This window comes from Pempheris klunzingeri, chromosome 18 (genome assembly GCF_042242105.1).
Source record: "Pempheris klunzingeri isolate RE-2024b chromosome 18, fPemKlu1.hap1, whole genome shotgun sequence".
Lineage (NCBI taxonomy): Eukaryota > Metazoa > Chordata > Actinopteri > Acropomatiformes > Pempheridae > Pempheris > Pempheris klunzingeri.
Window position 1 is genome coordinate 366,940 of NC_092029.1, and position 20,000 is coordinate 386,939.

General features: G+C 47.5%; 1 protein-coding gene across 1 annotated transcript in view; it reads left to right on the top strand.

Annotated features, from left to right (window-relative positions):
• kif26aa (kinesin family member 26Aa) overlaps nucleotides 1–20,000 on the top strand; it is a 55,808-nt gene that overhangs the window by 12,912 nt on the left and 22,896 nt on the right. Inside the window, exons 6-16 of the mRNA XM_070849818.1 lie at nucleotides 976–1,182; nucleotides 1,844–1,937; nucleotides 2,015–2,289; nucleotides 3,660–3,843; nucleotides 5,195–5,351; nucleotides 6,615–6,777; nucleotides 7,509–10,668; nucleotides 12,311–12,501; nucleotides 13,219–13,239; nucleotides 13,923–14,073; nucleotides 16,311–16,492. Of these exons, the coding sequence (XP_070705919.1) occupies nucleotides 976–1,182; nucleotides 1,844–1,937; nucleotides 2,015–2,289; nucleotides 3,660–3,843; nucleotides 5,195–5,351; nucleotides 6,615–6,777; nucleotides 7,509–10,668; nucleotides 12,311–12,501; nucleotides 13,219–13,239; nucleotides 13,923–14,073; nucleotides 16,311–16,492 (4,785 nt within the window). The remainder of the gene's footprint in view (nucleotides 1–975; nucleotides 1,183–1,843; nucleotides 1,938–2,014; nucleotides 2,290–3,659; nucleotides 3,844–5,194; nucleotides 5,352–6,614; nucleotides 6,778–7,508; nucleotides 10,669–12,310; nucleotides 12,502–13,218; nucleotides 13,240–13,922; nucleotides 14,074–16,310; nucleotides 16,493–20,000) is intronic.

The following is a 20,000-nucleotide window of genomic DNA, read 5'->3' on the forward strand; positions in this document are numbered from 1 at the left end:
AGCATCACTAACCAGCCTCACTAACCAGCATCACTAACCAGCACCACTAACCAGCACCACTAACGAGCCTCACTAACCAGCATCACCAACCTGCCTCACCAACCAGCATCACTAACCTGCCTCACTAACCAGCATCACCAACCAGCCTCATTAACCAGCCTCACTAACCAGCTTCACTAACCAGCCTCACCAACCAGCCTCATTAACCAGCCTCACCAACCAGCCTCACTAACTAGTCTAAACCAGCATCCTCCCCCCCCAGTATGATGCTGTGTGGGTAATTAGCTGATCCAAAGCAAAGATCCTCTGATTCTGGAGCAGGATCCCTGCAGGAGCTGGCTGCTGACTGCAGGTCAGCTCAGGAGGTGATGATTCGCTCCGCTGGCTCACAGCGACACATCATTTAAAATCTGCTGTATCTCAGGTTGTCATTGGCTTTCAGCTCGACCTCCTCGCCGCCACCAAGCGCCGACTCAGCAGCTCTGTGACGGACCAATAAGAAGCCGTCAGGGGTCCCAGCGGTCCGCGGCAGAGGGCGGGACAGTGCCGGTGTGGTTTGGAAAAAGGCTCAGTGACCGAATCAACTCTGACACATTCAAGAACAAAAGTCATTTCTTAATCGTCTTGTGACTTAAAACGGTTCAAAAGACGTCCAGAGTTGATCCTTGATCCCCTGGGGGGGGGCAGGGGTCACAAACATGGCGCCCCTCGACCGTCAAACGACCACCAAGTGTCTCACTCGGTGTGGGGGGGTGTCATACTTAGTTACCCCCTCCCGATGTGTTCATTCAGACAGACTGCTGATTGTGTTCGTGGCTGCTGGCGGTTTTAAGGCTTTTGGCAGGAAACTGAGTGAGATGTGATGCTGGTGAATCCTGGTGTCTGATTGGCTGATTGATCGTGTGATCCTCCAACCTCTCTGTCAGTAACCCCTGATAAACGGGTCACTGATGTGGACTTCCTGTCTGCGTCCAGGTCCGCGTGACGGTCCGGATCTGTTCGGTCCACAGCAGCGAGTCCTCAGAGTCCGTGTCGCTCCTCAAGGTGGACGGCAGGAAGAAGCAGCTGACCCTCTGCGAGGCGCCGGCCGGCGGGCTCTCTGCCGCCGCCCAGAGGCGATCCTCCGCCTCAGCCCCCAAGACCTTCATGTTCGACGCCGTCTTCTCCCAGGATGCCTCACAGGTGAGACGGGACGAGACACGCAGACGTCACACACAGCTAACACAGTCAGTAAACAATGCAATGCATGATGGGAACTGTGGGCAAAACTTCTGTTATGTGATAATAATATAATGTAGCATAGCATAACATAGCATAATGTAGCATAGCATAACATAGCATAATGTAGCATAGCATAACATAGCATAATGTAGCATAGCATAACATGGCATAATGTAGCATAGCATAACATAGCATAATGTAGCATAGCATAACATAGCATAATGTAGCATAGCATAACATGGCATAATGTAGCATAGCATAACATAGCATAATGTAGCATAGCATAACATAGCATAATGTAGCATAGCATAACATGGCATAATGTAGCATAGCATAACATAGCATAATGTAGCATAGCGTGTGTGACATAACATTTATAGCATAAACTAATTTATCAGCCTAACGTGACGTCACACAACGTTAGAAACTAAAGAGCTGCTCTTAAACTAACAGTAACTGGATCACAGCGTTTAAAACATTTCTATATCCACACCAAACGACACAACATAGCTTATAGGGAGCTTAGCTTAGCATATTATAACGGACAGTTCAGTGAGTAAACCCTGAGGTGACTGTGCTCTAACGTGATTGGTCGATACTGAGTGCTTCTCGGCGCTGATAGGCTGAGGTGTGTTCGGGGACGGTGGCTGAGGTCATCCAGTCGGTGGTGAACGGAGCCGACGGCTGCATCTTCTGCTACGGACACGCTAACCTGGGTAACTACACCACACACGCACACGCACACTTTTTGTGACAAGTCACATGACTGTCGCGTTGACTCCGCCCTCCCCAGGTAAGACCTACACCATGATTGGTCGGGACTGCTCCACCCAGAGCCTGGGCGTGGCTCCCACAGCCATCTCGTGGCTCTTTAAGCTGATCGAGGAGCGGAGGGAGAAGTGTGGAGCTCGTTTCTCCGTCAGGGCGTCCGCCGTGGAGATCTCCGGCCGGGAGGAGACGCTCACCGACCTCCTGGCTGAACTCTCCTCCTCCTCCTCAGGGGGGGGCCACCAGGAGGCCCCGGGCCCCGCGGTGTCCCTGAGAGAAGACCCCCTGTGTGGATCCCAGGTAGAGTTCAGTAAACGGTGTTAGATGGAGGGAAGGCTTCTTACTTATTACTGCACACAGGGAGACACCGTGACCTCACTTTAACATGACATCATGGAAATGTAGGGAACTTCCCTTTAACTACCCTCACTAAACTAACTTCCCTTTAACTACCCTCACTAAACTAACTACACTTTAACTACCTTCACTAAACTAACTTCCCTTTAACTACCTTCACTAAACTAACTACACTTTAACTACCTTCACTAAACTAACTACACTTTAACTTCCTTCACTAAACTAACTACACTTTAACTACCTTCACTAAACTAACTACACTTTAACTACCTTCACTAAACTAACTACACTTTAACTTCCTTCACTAAACTAACTTCCCTTTAAATACCTTCACTAAACTAACTACACTTTAACTACTTTCACTAAACTAACTACACTTTAACTACCTTCACTAAACTAACTTCCCTTTAACTACCTTCACTAAACTAACTACACTTTAACTACCTTCACTAAACTAACTACACTTTAACTTCCTTCACTAAACTAACTTCCCTTTAAATACCTTCACTAAACTAACTACACTTTAACTACTTTCACTAAACTAACTACACTTTAACTACCTTCACTAAACTAACTTCCCTTTAACTACTTTCACTAAACTAACTACACTTTAACTTCATGAGCACAACAGAACTCTGCATGACTGAGTGTAACTGAGCAAAACTCAGTGACGTAACGCAGCGTTCCACCTACAAAACACACGGCCATATATATTCATATATATATATCATATATATATATATATATGAATATTATATACACAAACACACACACATATAACACACTGTAATATATATATATATATAAAACACATGGTCTAAATCTATATTTACAGTAATATATAATAAATGTGACTGTGTTCTTTTTACTGTGATAAACGCAGCATTTTAATTTCTACATATTATTATCAGAACCCACCAGGTCACCTGGATGAGTTTCATCTCTCCCTCACAACTCTTTACCTCCTCCCCTCTTCCTCCTCCTCCTCCCTCCTCCTCCTCACCCCAGAGTCTTTTCTCCCCTGAGCTCCTTCTGTCTGACACTTTTTATCTGCCCTCACTTTCATTTTCTTTCTTTCTCCACATTTTATTAATGGACCCTCATTCTGTCTGTTATCGTTCCCTCACTTTTATCTCCGAGAAGCTTCTTCAGTCTAAATGAGACGTCTTCATAAAATGACGTCTTTCTTCCAGAGCCGAACCCCCCCGGGGGGTCGCACTGCCGCCCTGGTTGGCCAGCGTGTTCGTCACACTCCTCGGCTTCCTCACCTCTGGCCGCCGTCTGCCTCTCCTCATTATCTCTCTCTTCATCAGCTGCAGAACCAGACGGAGCTGCGGGCGACCAACGCCGAGCGAGCGGCGTTTTTCCTGGACGCCGCCCTGGCGTCGAGGCGGAGCGGCCGGGTGCCGAGCGACCAGGAGGGCCGGTGGAACTCCCACTTCCTGTTCACCCTGCACGTCTACCAGGAGAGGCTGGACAAGAGCAACAAGGCAGCAAGTCAGTGTGTGTTTGTGTGGAGATGCTGCACGAAACCATTGGTTAAAACTAAAGAAACTAGACAGCAAAGAAGAAGTCAACTGCGACTCCCAAGGTGCATTTCACCATCAAACTCACTACAGCACCACATGTGGATTCATCCGCCGCTGAATGTAGTCCCAACAAATGCACCATTTGCTCCTGCTGCCACATCACTGAACCTCTTTAACCATTAAACTATAGTTTTTAAAGGTTCTCAGGAGGAACCGATGAGCTGAGAACTGAGCCAGAGACAGGAAGTCTGAACATCACCTTTAGTGTTTTTGTTCCAGCTACGCGGCCTGGGCAGCTTGGATATTGTTGTAAAGAAACTAGAACCAAACATGTAGCTGCTAATTAGCTTCACCTGGAGCTCCTGACCTGCTCAGCAACCACATGAACACCAGAGAGGCTGTGCTAAGGCTAAGGCTAAGGCTAAGGCTAAGGCTAAGGCTAAGGCTAAGGCCTGTCACAGCCGAGACATTTCCACAGTTATTAGTGTCTCATTGCCTCCGTCCGCTCCTGAAATACATCTGCATGGCTAATGAGGCTGAAGCCGTTGTGTCCTGCAGTGTTTATAAAGCGGGGAATATAAAACGGCGGCTCTCAGCAGTTTCTAAATCTTGCTGATGTGAGCGTTGATCGTTCACACCATCATTTCTCTGACTTAATGAAATGAACAGGCTGTTAGAACGAGCAGACTAATGGGAATGTTAGATCAGAGACTCCATCACGGAGAAGAAGCAGCTCCAATGATGACTAAAGTTGAAGTGAGTTAAAAACGAGGTGTGACTGGTCTTGGTGTCAGACTTTAGTCCTGAAACTTGTTTGATCCTGACTCAGGACTCTTTGGGGACTTGCACATGTTATTGTGGGTCTTATGGAACAAAGACGTGTCCAGGATCAGTCAGGAGTTTGTTAGCGGAGAGGTGAGCGTTCTTATCTGTGGCCTGAGGACGCTGGAGTCCCGTCTGATAGCGAGCTGTTGTTATTACTTCTCTGCTCCTGCAGTGTCCCAGTTTGCTCACAGGAATCAGTGAATCCACCGAGCTGAATCACTGGATCAGACTTTTAGCATGAAGGCTCCGCTCCGGTGCCCCCACAGCCCAAGGTCTATTTTACCTCTGGGCTCAACCTCTGCTGTATGTACAAGATTAGACTTTACGTATGTCAATAAGAGCAGAAGGTGCACAGACACTTTTATCTATAATGTTTTTGCTATTTTTATTATTAGTTATTGAAATACGTCGATTTCATTTAAGCAGCCAAACGAGCAGTTAAACAGGCCGTAATGTATGCAGCCTTTTAAAAGCCCCCCCCCCTCGTCTTTCAGTGTCTGGCCGGAGTCGCCTCCACCTCCTGGATTTGGGAAGCTGTGAGACGGACATCAGCAGGACCAGAGAGGGGGGTGGAGGTCAGTGCCTGTCTCTGTCTGCGCTGGGAAACGTCATCCTCGCCCTCGCCAACGGGGCCAAGCACATTCCCTACAGGTACGAGCTCACACTCCGGACATTTTAATGAACCCGACGGGGGTCAAAGGTCACAGAGACCGAGCATCAGAGGGGCTGAAGATCCCTGAGAGGAGAGAAGAGACAGAATTTATAGTGATTTTAATGAGTTTTCAGTGATAAAGTGATGAATACATCTGACCGGCTTAATATTCAGTCTGTTATTCAGGCTGATTGTTTTGTGGCTCAGTGACTCTTTAAGAACCGAAGGAGGCTTAAAATTGTTGCCTCCAGCCCCATTATCATGAAACACGGTGAAGGGGTGTAGCGTGGCCCTTCAGGAGCCCATCACTGTCTGCAGCGGACGTGGATCCGACGCACGAATGAGCAATAATGTTGTTATGTTGTAACACAAGACATGGCTGTAGAAACAAAAGCAGCAGGAATGTAAGAAATGCAGTTTTTTCATAGTCAATCAAATCAAAATAAGCAAATCTAAAGGTTATTGAACGTTAGCTTAACGGGCATATGCACGAGCTGCCATGTTCACTTCAGTCTGAGCATTTCATATCTGCACACATGTACGTGATAATAAAGAGTTCTGGTTTTCACAGATGTCCGTCAAGTACATGAAACATCAGCATCAGATAGAGGCGGCCATGTTTTGGATATATACCCTGCCTTACACATTCACGTCCAGCTGCCAGTAACAAAATCAGAGCAAATGTCTGCTTCGTGTCGTTCACGATCATTTTAGCACTGAACTGTTTGTGTTTCGTTTGTTTTGCTCAAGCTTTTAACAAGGTTTCACATCAGTTTGCACCTTCACAAACTTGCATTTCATCACATCTGTCCATTGCCTTTGTATACATTCGCCCTGGTTGTGTGTAACTAGTGACGTCCTCTGGTCGCATCATGCAAAGGTAGCTGATGAAAAGAAGGGAAGGGAACGCCCTGAAACTAAAAGAAAAAAGCTGGATCTCAGCTTTGTCGTCATGGTTTAAAAAGTATGTCAGATTGCAGTATGTGCTCACTCTAGCTTTACTCCAGGTCTTTTCAAAGGCAAGATTTCATGGACCTTTCGCTCCATTTCTGCCTACAGATCACATGTGGCGTGTAGTTCAAAGTGGGCTTCATTAATGTGGGATGAGGGATCATTCCCGTTCCTTTTTGAGCCCAACTGTTGCGTGGGGTAATGAATGGTTTCTGGGATCCTGTGGGGTTTCTCAGGCTTCTGATGCATCTTCGCTCTTTTTTTCCTCACTTTTTTGGGGCTAACGAGGGGTTTCTTGATGTATTATTCAGGGACAGTAAGCTCACCATGCTGCTCAGCGAATCCCTCGGAAACATCAACTGTCAAACTACCATGATCGCCCACATCTCCGACTCCCCGGCTAACTACATGGAGACGCTGACCACAGTGCAGCTAGCCTCAAGAATCCACCGCATGAGGAAGAAGAAGTCCAAGGTATCTCATCCGTTATGCAGTAGATCAGGAGACTTTTATTGTCTGTCGACTGTAAAAGTCCTGATATATTTGTGATAAATAGACAGTTATAACTAAATGATGCTTATTTCTGTCGTAGTTCATGTTTAATCGCATTGGGGGGAGTTCATTCATGCTGTTCCAAGAAATTAAACAATTAATGACTAGAACATGTTAGCAAAACATGCTTAACAGTGGAACCTTCAGGGTGTAATTACTGTTCTCCAAAGATACCAACGTATGTGACTGAAACTATCAAATATTCCCTCTGGAGAAAGTTGAGACTTTACTGTGTTAAAAAAAAAAAAAATTTATAAAGGTTTTGATCGTTTGAATTGATCTCCTGAGCCTACAACAGTAAAAATCTCCCAATCTATGATTTAAATCTGTATGATCAGGTAATGCAGTCCTAAAGCCATAATTCAGTAGTTTTTCTACCATAACATGACAGATAATCAATGTCACTGTTCCTGGGCTTCCTACGGGGACGTCGCTTCTCTGGTGAGATGAGGAAGCCTTTCACTCTTATTAGAGGCTCTATTTGTGTTTATAGATTGAAGAAACTGGATGAAAACAAGATTATACATCTCATTGACATTTATTTTAATCCAGCGTGCTGTGTGCACTTTTAACCTCACGCTCTGCTGACGAAGGATGATCTAGGAATGGCTGTGCTTGGTAGTTCATGTCTCTGTTATTTCTGTTATCTGCAGTACGCTTCCAGCTCATCTGGAGGGGAGAGTTCCTGTGAGGAAGGTCAATCCCATCGACCTCCTCATCTTCGACCCTTCCACCCTCGGACCGTGGCCCTCGACCCGGACACGCCCCTGCTGCTTTCCAGCGATCCTGACTACTCCTCCAGTAGCGAACACTCCTGCGACACCGTCATCTACGTGGGGCTTGGAGGGACGGCCATCTCAGACCGAGAACTGAGCGACAACGAGGGACCACCTTCCTTTGTTCCCATCATCCCCTCACTGAACAAAAAGCGAGTCAGAGATGCAGCCCGGTCTGACGGCGATCACTTCAAGTGTAACACGTTTGCAGAGCTGCAGGAGAGACTTGACTACATCGATGGCAGCGAGGGCCTGGCCACATGCAGCACAGAGGGCAAAGCAGCACAAGCAGCATCCCTTAAGACTCAGACTGGAGCTACGTCTCCACCCAAATCTGATAAGAACTCCTCCCACAGATTCTTAGACAGCACACCTACCGCACACACAAATAAATCCAATCAGGAACAATCCAAAGTCCCTTCAGTCAGTGGCCTCACGTACACCTCCAAACGGACAAGTGCGGATGGGGAGAAACTTTCAGCCACACCCTGTCAGCCATGTGTGGTAAAGCCCAGTGGGGCTTTTTCCCAGGACTCAGAGCCTGTGGTGCGAGAGAAAGTCTACCCCAGAGGAGGTGTACCCAAGCCTTCGGCCTCACCATCCTTAACCAGGACATCCAGGGCAGCATCTCAGCCCGGGGAGGTTTCCCATAGGACTCCCCCTGTGGGTATGAGCCAACAAGCACTGAGACAAGGCCAACCTCACACAAGCAGCAGCCTCATAGACGTCAACAACCTTCGGGCAGCGCTGGTAGGAAGATGCCTCGACACGGATTTTCTGAGGACTACCGTAACACTGCAGCAGCCTGTGGAGCTGAACGGAGAGGATGAGCTTGTGTTTACGGTTGTAGAGGAGCTGCCCCATGGCCTTGTCCCGGACAATGGCCGCCCAGCAAACCTCCTCACCTTCAGCAGTGACTGCTCTCTGCAGGCCTTCGCCTCTTGTGCCCGTCCTGTAAGCATCATCAGCAGTATAAACGACGAGTATGATGCTTACACATCTCATTGTGCCATTGGACCTGGGGCTGATGTTGGCACAGACAGCCAGGAAATTTCCCAACATGGCAACAAGCAGTCAGGTGTTGACTCGCAGCCCAGTGAATTGAGTGCTGATTCAACTGAGAATGAAGGCATTCATTCAAAAAGCAGGTTTTATCTGAGGGACAAAGACACGGCAACAGAGAATGCATCCACACTGACCTCGCCAGGTTTATTCCATAAGCAGCCATTTTTGCAGCACGGCATCAAAAGCTCCCTGAACGACAGCGGCGTTTGTTTCTCAGAGCTAGACAGTGACCCTGCTACTCCAAACAAAACTTCATTTACCAAGTGCCCCCCCACCCAAGACTCCACCAAAGCCTCTCTCAAAGGCCCTCTCAAGGCAAGACCCAGTACTCTGAATGCTTCAGCGTCAGCCCAGATTCCCCATCATGTCGTCCATTCCAGTCTTCCCAGGAAAACCAAGCCTACCTCATCTGCAGCTGTGAGCTGCAGCAGACAGGAAGGCAGACATGATGACCTTTTGCTTCAGGGAAGCAGCGACTTTGATCCCAGAGAGGTTGAGTTTCTCTCTGCAGGTAAGCCACCAAGAAGTGGCATGAGTAGTGTTTCCTCCAAGAGGCCCGGAGGGAACAGCAACAGTGTACCTCGACCACCAAAGGCACAAATATCGTCCTCAGCTCAGAGGGTTGTGGACGGGTGTGAGAAGTCCAGCAGCAGGAGAGGAGATACTCTCATTAAGCTACCACGACTCACCCGAGGTGCAACGACTCTGGGAACTGTTTCTGTTCCCCAGAGTTCTGAATCAAAATGGGGTCATGAGGCTACCACAGTGATAGGTGCCCTGAGGTTTTCCTCCTTGGGGAAAAAGTCAAATGGGCAGAAAAGCAGCATGATTTCCAAGTCTGGATCTGGAAATGTCTCCCCTCCTGCTCCACTTGTCAAACAGTCGAGCCAAGAACAAAAGACGAGGACTGCATCTCCAAGTGCCTTAAAAACAAGCAGTGACATTGGAAAGTCCTTATTCCCTAAAACATCAACCTCAGAGGAAGAATTCAACATCAGGCTCCGGGGGGATTCATTCAGCCAGAGGACATCTAGTTTAAAAACTGAACATGGATCTGCCAGGACGTCTTCAAGCCTGAAGTCACGGGGGGCCAAAGCAGAGTCTTCACGCTACTACAGCAGTCTGATGTCTCTAGAGAGATGTGACAGTCAGGCCTTGATTGGGCTTAAGCCTGAACTGTTCAGGGAGAACAGTGGTGCTACTTTGGGAGGTAACAGCAGATCCAACAGATCAGTGCCGAGACTCGGGGTTCCAGCCTCCACCTCCACATGTGCTTCCTCTTCCCAAGTTTCTTCTGGTGTCTTTGCAACTGCAAGCAAACCGGGGCAGGTCAAAGGCAACAGCAGCTCACGAACTGCAGTTTCTGGGGGTTCAAAGGTTCGAACTCTGTCTACCAACAATTCCAAGAACCTGAGCTCCTCCCCTAAACCTCTCGATAATGTAGCTGGACGAAACACCGGCCTCCCTCCAACTGGTAAGTCCCCAGCTCGGTCAGCGGCAGGAGCCAAGACGGGAAGAGGCACCATCATGGGCACAAAGCAGGCCATCAGCAGGGCGGCTAACAGCCGGGTTAGCGAGCTAGCCACTGGGAGCCAAAGAAAGCAGCTCAGCAGGGGGCCCAGAGTACCAGGAAACGACGGCGCTGACAGCAGGACAAGCAGCATCAGCGGGTCACCAATCGACACGCCGCTCCCATCACCGTACAGCAAGATCACCGCCCCTCGGAGGCCGCAGCGCTACAGCAGTGGGCACGGCAGCGACAACAGCAGCATCCTCAGCGGGGAGCTGCCCCCCGCGATGGGCCGCACAGCCCTGTTTTACCACAGCGGGGGGAGCAGCGGCTATGAGAGCATGATCCGAGACAGCGAGACTACCGGCAGCACCTCTTCAGCGCATGACTCCATGAGCGAGAGCGGAGTGTCCTCATCTAACCGAAGCCGAGTTTCTAAATCACCCAAGAAGAGAGGAAATGGTGAGTCCACTTTGCAAAAATAGAAAAGGTGGCACAGCCTCTGAATTATTTGGTCCATGAATGTCATGTTGGTCATTAAAATCTAAGAGAGTTCGATCTGAAGGTAGCAGGGACGTAAGCAGGACAATTAACACTTTAGTATGTCCACATGCACACTTTAGCTTTACACTGTTAAGGTTCACAAACATTCTATGAAACATAAATAATAATAATTTTCGAGAAATGTGGACGTTCTGGCTGCTGATGGTGTCCGCTCTGTTTAATGCTTCAAATCATTCAAGGTGCGCCGCGGTCAGACAAACAAAGAGAATCCACTCAGGTTTCAAAATAAAAGCCCCCGTTTCAGTGGTATATTCCAGCAGCACATCAGTATTATTCTCTAATGGGGGGGCACCAGGCCAGACGTCAGCCGCTCAGAGGGTTTTTAACACCATGACGACCAGAAGTTCATCTGGGATGGAGAAACACTCTGACTGTGACTTTAGCTGCTGTCTGTAGCTGCAGCACAACAAAGCAGGAAGTACATCCAAGAAACACATTTAAAGCAGCAGAAGAAGAAACAAGGCCTGTTTGATCCTGTTAGAGACACATTTAAAGCAGCAGAAGAAGAAACGAGGCCGTTTGATCCTGTTAGAAACACATTTAAAGCAGCAGAAGAAGAAACGAGGCCTGTTTTATCCTGTTAGAGACACATTTAAAGCAGCAGAAGAACATCCAACATCAGTTTAATGACCAAACCAGCTAAACCTGAGCAGAAACACTGATCAGCAGGAGAAACTCTCCTGATGGAGGTGGAGGAACATGGAGGACGGAGTAAAACCAATTATTATTGAAATGAGGTTTTATGGCAGAAGTCTGACATTCAAAATCTATTTCTCCATATTCAGAGAGCGAGAGAGCCATAAAACGTCTCTTCTCGAGAAATTAACATATTTATGAATGTATTTTTCCAAAATGTGCTCCCATCCATTAGAGTGTGTGATGATGGGATGGAGCGGCTGTTCATGACAATGTTTTCATCGAGGGGTTCATCTATCAAAGCCCCTCTGATGTTTCACCACGTCAGTTTATCTCTCAGCCAGGCCTTATCGGAAAATCTTCATCCGTGGACGTTATGTGGGACGATGCTGTAGCGTCTCCTGCCTCTGAGCCGTTACCGTGCGGCGGCTGACTGTGATTTGTGCAGGTCAGGCAGCCTGATGCACATCGCCAGCACTCGTGTGATCTGCCTGCCATCGCTCTGTGGATCTTGGCTCGTTTCTGCCTCATGAATGTTTCATGAGGCCGCCGCAATTCCCGGTGTACATATCCAACTCCAATTATCACCCACACACCGTCCCTCCCCCAGCCACTACACACCAAAGAAAACACTCCTCCTCAGTCTGTCACTCGGACAGCCACCGTGTTGTAACAGTCAGTGTTTGGAGCTCCGGGCTGTAATCTGAGCAGTCATGATCATTAAATGAATTTGTGCTGCAGCTTTCTGGCAGTCATGAAGAGTGAGACTGAGGTCTTTAGGTTGTCGGCGGTGGAGTTAAAACCACATCAGCATGAATGGGAGCGGAGGGATTAGTGCGTCTAAACTGGGCTGATTAAAGAGAACGAGCCTTTTATTCATGTCAGTATTTCTACTTTGGTTCAGGGTTCCAGCGGCGCCGTCTGATCCCTGCCCCCCTCCCAGACACCTCCTCTCTGGGCAGGAAGGTGGGGGGCCAGTGGGTGGACCTGCCAACGCTGGGCGGCGCCCTAAAGGAGCCCTTCGAGATAAAGGTGTACGAGATCGACGACGTGGAGCGCCTGCAGAGGAGGAGGGAGGGGGCCACGGGGTCAGAGGTGAGGCAGTCAGTCCTGAAAACACGGTGCAGCTCATGAGATGTGATAAACAGCTGTGACCCGTCACCCCCCCCAGTCAAATCACTCAGTGTTTGTGTGTAGAAACAGTGAAGCTGTATTCTGTCTAACCTTTAACCTTTTTCAGCCCCCGTGTCGTCGTTCTTCTACTTTGGCTTCTTGCAGGTTGATTTTTATTGAATCGACAAAATGTGAAGGCGGCACTGGTTCTAATCCTCCTGTGAGTCCCCGGCAGTAGAGTTTATACAGGAAACCATCCACATGGGGGGGGGGTCCAAACTCTTACTCTGGGTATTGTAAAGGGCCTCGCTGGAATAATCAGCGCTGCGCTTTGATTCGCCGTGAAACCAAAGCGGCTCATTGATGAGATACGATGGATGATAAACTAGTTTCTCCCTTCGGCTCCCTCAGTCCACCAGCAGGCTGTCAGTCACAGTTCAGCCTTAACTGGTTCAGATGTGAGTGATGGCAAGAGGAGGAGGAGGGGGAGGAGGAGGAGGGGGGGGGAGGAGGACGGAGCTTCGGCCTCGGCTGGCTGCTCTTCATGGCCGCCGGCTCTCTGTGTTTGCGGGTCGTTAACCTTCAGCGTGTCGAGGGAAGGAAAGACGTGAACTGAGCTGGAAGGAGCTCAGATTTCTCTTCAGTTAGAGACGATCTGAGTTTAACCGTCTCCTCTCTGTCTCTGTTTTCTCTCAGCAGCCGTTCCACGATGTCGAAAAGGTGAGTCACACGAGGTGGTGACCAATCAGCACGCAGTAAACAGAAATCTAATGAAAATATTTGAATAATTGGGAAATAAAAAGAGAAGAGGAACCTGAACATGTATAAATGAAGCAATAGTTCTGTCTGCTTAACAACCGCTAACAGATGTAGCCTGTTAGCGCCTGCCAGCAACCCCCCCCCTCGGTCTCCTGTGGGAGAGCATGTGTCTAACCCCCCCTACATGGACTCTAAGCGGCGAGCTAGAACGGCGTGCTAACCCTAACCCCCCAGGCTGATCAGGCTGTGATGGATCCAATCAAGTGTCTGAGTGGATGATAATCAATAACAGTGATCATGTGTCAGCTGCTCGTCCTCAGATGTCCTGAATCCTCCGGCCACAGATTAAGTCAGCAGCAGATCAGCGCCGTGCTAATTTTATCTCTGGCTGCCTTCTAATTAAATCCAGCAGTGGACACAGACCCCCCCCCCATCACCTCAGGGCTCTGTGTGCTCCTCAGGGTAGGTTACCCCCCCCCCCCATCACCTCAGGGCTCTGTGTGCTCCTCAGGGTAGGTTACCCCCCCCCCCATCACCTCAGGGCTCTGTGTGCTCCTCAGGGTAGGTTACCCCCCCCCCCATCACCTCAGGGCTCTGTGTGCTCCTCAGGGTAGGTTACCCCCCCCCCTGTGTGTGCTCCTCAGGGTCTGCTCTACTTTAACGCCCGGCTCCGGATGCTGGAGAAGCGTCAGCAGCAGATCAGAGAGCTGAAGAACAAACAGGAGCGGCTGAAGGTGGAGCTGCAGGAGGCCAAGAGCCGGCTGATGCTGCCCCCCTCCAGGTGGAGCGGAGAGTGTGAGTACCGTCCTCATGTCCGTTCATTACACGCTCTCAGCCAGCTGTGGTCTGAGCTTCATCGTCATCACCATCATCACCTTCATCATCATCATCACCATCAGCATCACCTTCATCATCATCATAACCTTCATCATCATCATCATAACCTTCATCGTCATCACCATCATCACCTTCATCATCATCATAACCTTCATCATCATCATCATAACCTTCATCGTCATCACCATCATCACCTTCATCATCATCATAACCTTCATCGTCATCACCATCATCACCTTCATCATCATCATAACCTTCATCATCATCATCATAACCTTCATCGTCATCACCATCATCACCTTCATCATCATCATAACCTTCATCATCATCATCATAACCTTCATCGTCATCACCATCATCACCTTCATCATCATCATAACCTTCATCGTCATCACCATCATCACCTTCATCATCATCATCATCATAACCTTCATCGTCATCACCATCATCACCTTCATCATCATCATCATCATAACCTTCATTATCGTCATCACCATCATCACCTTCATCATCATCATCATCATCATAACCTTCATTATCGTCATCACCATCATCACCTTCATCATCATCATCATCATAACCTTCATTATCGTCATCACCATCATCACCTTCATCATCATCATCATCATCATCACCATCATCACCTTCATCATCACCATCATCACCTTCATCATCACCATCATCATCATCATCATCAGCCTCATCAAAGCCGTTCATGTCCCAGAGTTGCTGTACCAGAAGAGAACAAAGACACTTTAAGTCCAGGATCTACAAACTGTACAAAGCTGTTTAGACAGCAGAGCTGTTGGTATAAATATACTACCTGTAGGTGCAGTATGCATTGTTTGTGTTAATTGATGACAATTTCAGTTAAGTTATTAATCAGTTATTATTTTATGGCATTTAAATAGTTTTTACATGCATAATTTAGTAACATTTGCATTATTATAATGTACACAGCCACAGTATTTGGTTATTTCAAGCTAATGTACTCATAAGAACTAAGGTCAAAAATAGGAGCCTGTCGCTTTAAGAAAGTGCGGCGATCTGTGTGATGCTAGGTACTGTGGGAGAAGACCAGAGAGTCGAGAGGAGCTCACGGTTTCTTCTGAACGTGTTTGTGGGAACCGTGTTACGTGTTGAGAAAGTGTTAGGAACGAGCTGAGACCTTTGAGGTCTTGTGTATATTTACAGCCGTGTCTGGACAGAAAACATGGCTTCTATTTTTTGTATATTTTGTTCAATAAATGTGAGAAGAGGAACTTTTGTGGAGGACACACTTTTTTTGGAAATAAGCTCCTGTGGATGGTTTTATTGGAAAAACCTACCACACTATATATACAGTATATATAGTATATATACAGTATATATAGTATATATACAGTATATATACTATATATACTGTGTGTGTGCAGCATGTCTAGATTTGTATTCTACAGTAAACAGAATGTGTTCTTGACAGCAGAGGATAGACTTGTCAGTGTCTCCTCAGCAGACAGCAGATTAAACTGTGTGTCTGTAATCCTGCTGAAGATGCTGCCGTGGTCATGGTCAGCCGAGGGTGAACCCGCTCATTGTTTACCGCAAACCTTCAACATTATGACTGTAGGATGTGTGCTGCATTTTAACACTGAGCCCCTCAGAGACCCCCCCCCCCCCCACGCCAAACGGCAGCTCCGGACCAAAACAAGAGTCTCCAGCTGAGTGGCGCCTGCCGGCGTCCTGAGGCTGAAGCCTTGTCCTCTGCAGCTCCATCATGCTTCTATTGTGGCTCCTGAGAACAAAAGGAGGGAGAGAGAGGAGCTGCAGACACAACTATCCTCTGCAGACAGGAGCTGCCGTCTGCTGGTTCGTCCTCTGCAGACGGGAGCTGCCATCTGCTGGTTCGTCCTCTGCAGACAGGAGCTGCCGTCTGCTGGTTCGTCCTCTGCAGACGGGAGCTGCCATCTGCTGGTTCGTCCTCTGCAGACGGGAGCTGCCGTCTGCTGGTTCGTCCTCTGCAGACGGGAGCTGCCGTCTGCTGGTTCGTCCTCTGCAGACGGGAGCTGCCATCTGCTGGTTCGTCCTCTACAGACGGGAGCTGCCATCTGCTGGGTTCTTCTGAGCTTCCGAGCTGGTTCGGTTTTGTGGACGTGCTCCATGTTTTTAAAGGTTTTGAGCTCTAACTCTTCTCTTCCTGTCTGTCCTCCCTCCAGTCGACGTGGACCAGGACCTGGACCGGGAGTCCCAGGAGTACCTGGAGGCTCTGGCTCAGGCCACGGCCGAGCTGGAGTATTGTGTCAACCTCTGCAAGTCCCGCGTCATGATGGAGACCTGCTTCGACATCACCGTGACAACAGCTGCTTCCGCCACGCAGGGAGGGCAGCAGGAGGTGGAGGTGTGAGAGGAGAGACCGGCATGGATACTGCAGCAGGAGACACTGAAAAACAGAGGCTGCAGAACCTCATAGAGAACCTGTCTGTTTTTAAGGTTCCTTCAGTCTCTCAGTGATCCACTGATAGTCTGAACATCCAGGGGTTCATCCTCTGCAGACAGGAGCTGCTGTCTGCTGGTTCATCCTCTTCAGACAGCAGTTTCAGAGATCGTTTGTTCCTCAGATATTTGTAATCAGTAAGTGTAAAATGTAAAAATGTTGTAAAAAAACATTTGGTTGATTCTTTTTAAAGTGATGGCTGTGTTTCCTCCTCCTCCTCCTCCTCCTCCTCCTCCTCCTCCTCCGTCCACATTAAAACCTTCTCAGGCTCTGCATGAACAGTTCCTCTGAAACGTTTTAGTGCCGTTGCTCCGCTGAGACACTCAGACTTTTTTATTTCTTTCTTACTGTACAGTTTTATAGTTCTTTGTAAAGAAGAGATCTGAGTGGACGTGTAGAGGATGAGTGGAAGTGTAGAGGATGAGTGGAAGTGTAGAGGATGAGTGGAAGTGTAGAGGATGAGTAGACGTGTAGAGGATGAGTGGAAGTGTAGAGGATGAGTGGAAGTGTAGAGGATGAGTGGAAGTGTAGAGGATGAGTGTAGAGGATGAGTGGAAGTGTAGAGGACGAGTGTAGAGGATGAGTAGAAGTGTAGAGGATGAGTGGAAGTGTAGAGGACGAGTGGAAGTGTAGAGGACGAGTGGAAGTGTAGAGGACGAGTGTAGAGGATGAGTAGAAGTGTAGAGGATGAGTGGAAGTGTAGAGGACGAGTGTAGAGGATGAGTGGAAGTGTAGAGGATGAGTAGAAGTGTAGAGGATGAGTGGAAGTGTAGAGGATGAGTGGAAGTGTAGAGGACGAGTGTAGAGGATGAGTGGAAGTGTAGAGGATGAGTAGAAGTGTAGAGGACGAGTGGAAGTGTAGAGGATGAGTGGAAGTGTAGAGGATGAGTGGAAGTGTAGAGGATGTCGTACCTGTCTTCTTACTAACCAGCAGGTTCCACAGCGACAGTCAGTCGTAGCGCTGCGGGGGGGCAGCATTTTACCAACTGTTACTATGGCAACTGCACACCAAGCTGCAGTAAAATGTGACTGAAACTTTTGGGAGCATTAAACACACGTTCATCCCAACACTGAACTGGTGTTCATTGTTTTCTTCGACTCGGCTGATGTTTGTCTGTCCGTGACATTTCCCGTCCGTCCGATCCGATGAGATCACGTCCGAGCTTTAATTAATCCAGTCGGCTGGAGATAAACTTTTATCGGAGTGAGAAAATGTCAGCCGAGTGGACGTCTGCCGTTTAATCCACTGACAGACAAACGAGGAGCGGAGATAAAGCAGCAGAGGAGGAGAATCGGTCCAGTAAAACACTTCCTGTACCCGTCAGGTGCCGTTTCTTCACTGACTCACTGCTCACTCACCTGCTGCTTAACCACCAACTGTGTTTGTAGAGTGAGGAGAGGCAACATTTTAGAGGTGCTGGTCCCTCTGCATCAGCAGTGCACTTCTACTGAACCTCGGAAGAACACAAGTGTGTAAGACCCCCTGAAAACCTGAAGCTGACACTTTACAAGAAGCGACATAAATATAGAAAATTAACAGAATTGTTCTCTGTAACCATTTTCTCTTTTAAAAGTTAAATGTCCTGCTAGTTTTCATTAAACAAACGTACAAATATGCTGTCAGTTCGTTGTAGGAGTGGGACATCTGGGTCGTTAATATCAGCATGTGGGCTTTCAAGACTGCATGCATCAGTGTCGATGTTGGCATCTAGGCTCATTACCTACGGGGGAATATATGTATATGTATATATAAAGTACAGGCAGAAGTAGTCACTGGAACATACTGAAAAAAACTTCCTGAGCATTTGTCAAAGAGGACTCATTTCCTACAACGCCACATGATTCCCAGTTGGCTCCTGGTTTAAGAACAGTCTGCTTGTGAGGCTTGTCATTTTAAAAGTGCTTGTTTGGCACTTACGGAACTCGAAGCTGCAAGAAAGCTCGATGACCCTTCTGGTGGTGATGATGAGGTCCCCCCCTCTTGGATTAAACTTCCTGAGGGCTGGAAAACATAGAGGACACATGAATTACCATTACCATCCACCTGTGATAGACAATAAAGTTTTTGAACGCTGAGCTGCTGCTGTTTAAATGAAGATGCGTTCAGGCTCCGCTGGTTTTCTGTGCCGCTCTCAGAGGCTCTGCAGCGCCCCCCCCCGGCTAACTGCCTCTTCTTACAGCTGCTGGAGACTGAAACAGAAGCCGAAGCCGACGGACGGTGAGTTTTTAGGCAACACGATGGAAGAATAACGAGTCACATGATGAAGTGGAACTATTTTCATTATTGATCTTGGTGCTCTCAACCTAAAGTGATTAGTATTAATACCTGATCAATCTGATCAATCATCAAACTGTAATCATCAACAGGAAACTGAGCTCCACCTTCACAGCTGCTGCAGCCATCAATAGTCAGTCATCAATAGTCAGTCATCAATCATCAATAGTCAGTCATCAATCATCAATAGTCAGTCATCAATCATCAATAGTCAGTCATCAATAGTCAGTCATCAATCATCAATAGTCAGTCATAAATCATCAATAGTCAGTCATCAATAGTCAGTCATCAATCATTAATAGTCAGTCATCAATCATTAATAGTCAGTCATCAATCATTAATAGTCAGTCATCAATAGTCAGTCATCAATCATTAATAGTCAGTCATTAATCATCAATAGTCAGTCATCAATCATCAATAGTCAATCATCAATAGTCAGTCATCAATCATTAATAGTCAGTCATCAATCATCAATAGTCAGTCATCAATCATCAATAGTCAGTCATCAATCATCAATAGTCAGTCATTAATCATCAATAGTCAGTCATCAATCATTAATAGTCAGTCATCAATAGTCAGTCATCAATCATTAATAGTCAGTCATCAATCATTAATAGTCAGTCATCAATCATCAATAGTCAGTCATCAATCATTATTAGTCAGTCATCAATAGTCAGTCATCAATAGTCAGTCATCAATCATCAATAGTCAGTCATCAATCATCAATAGTCAGTTACCCTGAAATATTTGGCACTTTTACTAAAAGTCTGTTTTCATGCTAACACTAGTGAAGGTAGTACTGCAGTAGTACACTGAAGGTAGTACACTGAAGGTAGTACACTGAAGGTAGTACTGCAGTAGTACACTGAAGGTAGTACACTGAAGGTAGTACTGCAGTAGTACACTGAAGGTAGTACTGCAGTAGTACACTGAAGGTAGTACACTGAAGGTAGTACTGCAGTAGTACACTGAAGGTAGTACACTGAAGGTAGTACTGCAGTAGTACACTGAGGGTAGTACACTGAAGGTAGTACTGCAGTAGTACACTGAAGGTAGTACACTGAAGGTAGTACACTGAAGGTAGTACTGCAGTAGTACACTGAAGGTAGTACTGCAGTAGTACACTGAAGGTAGTAC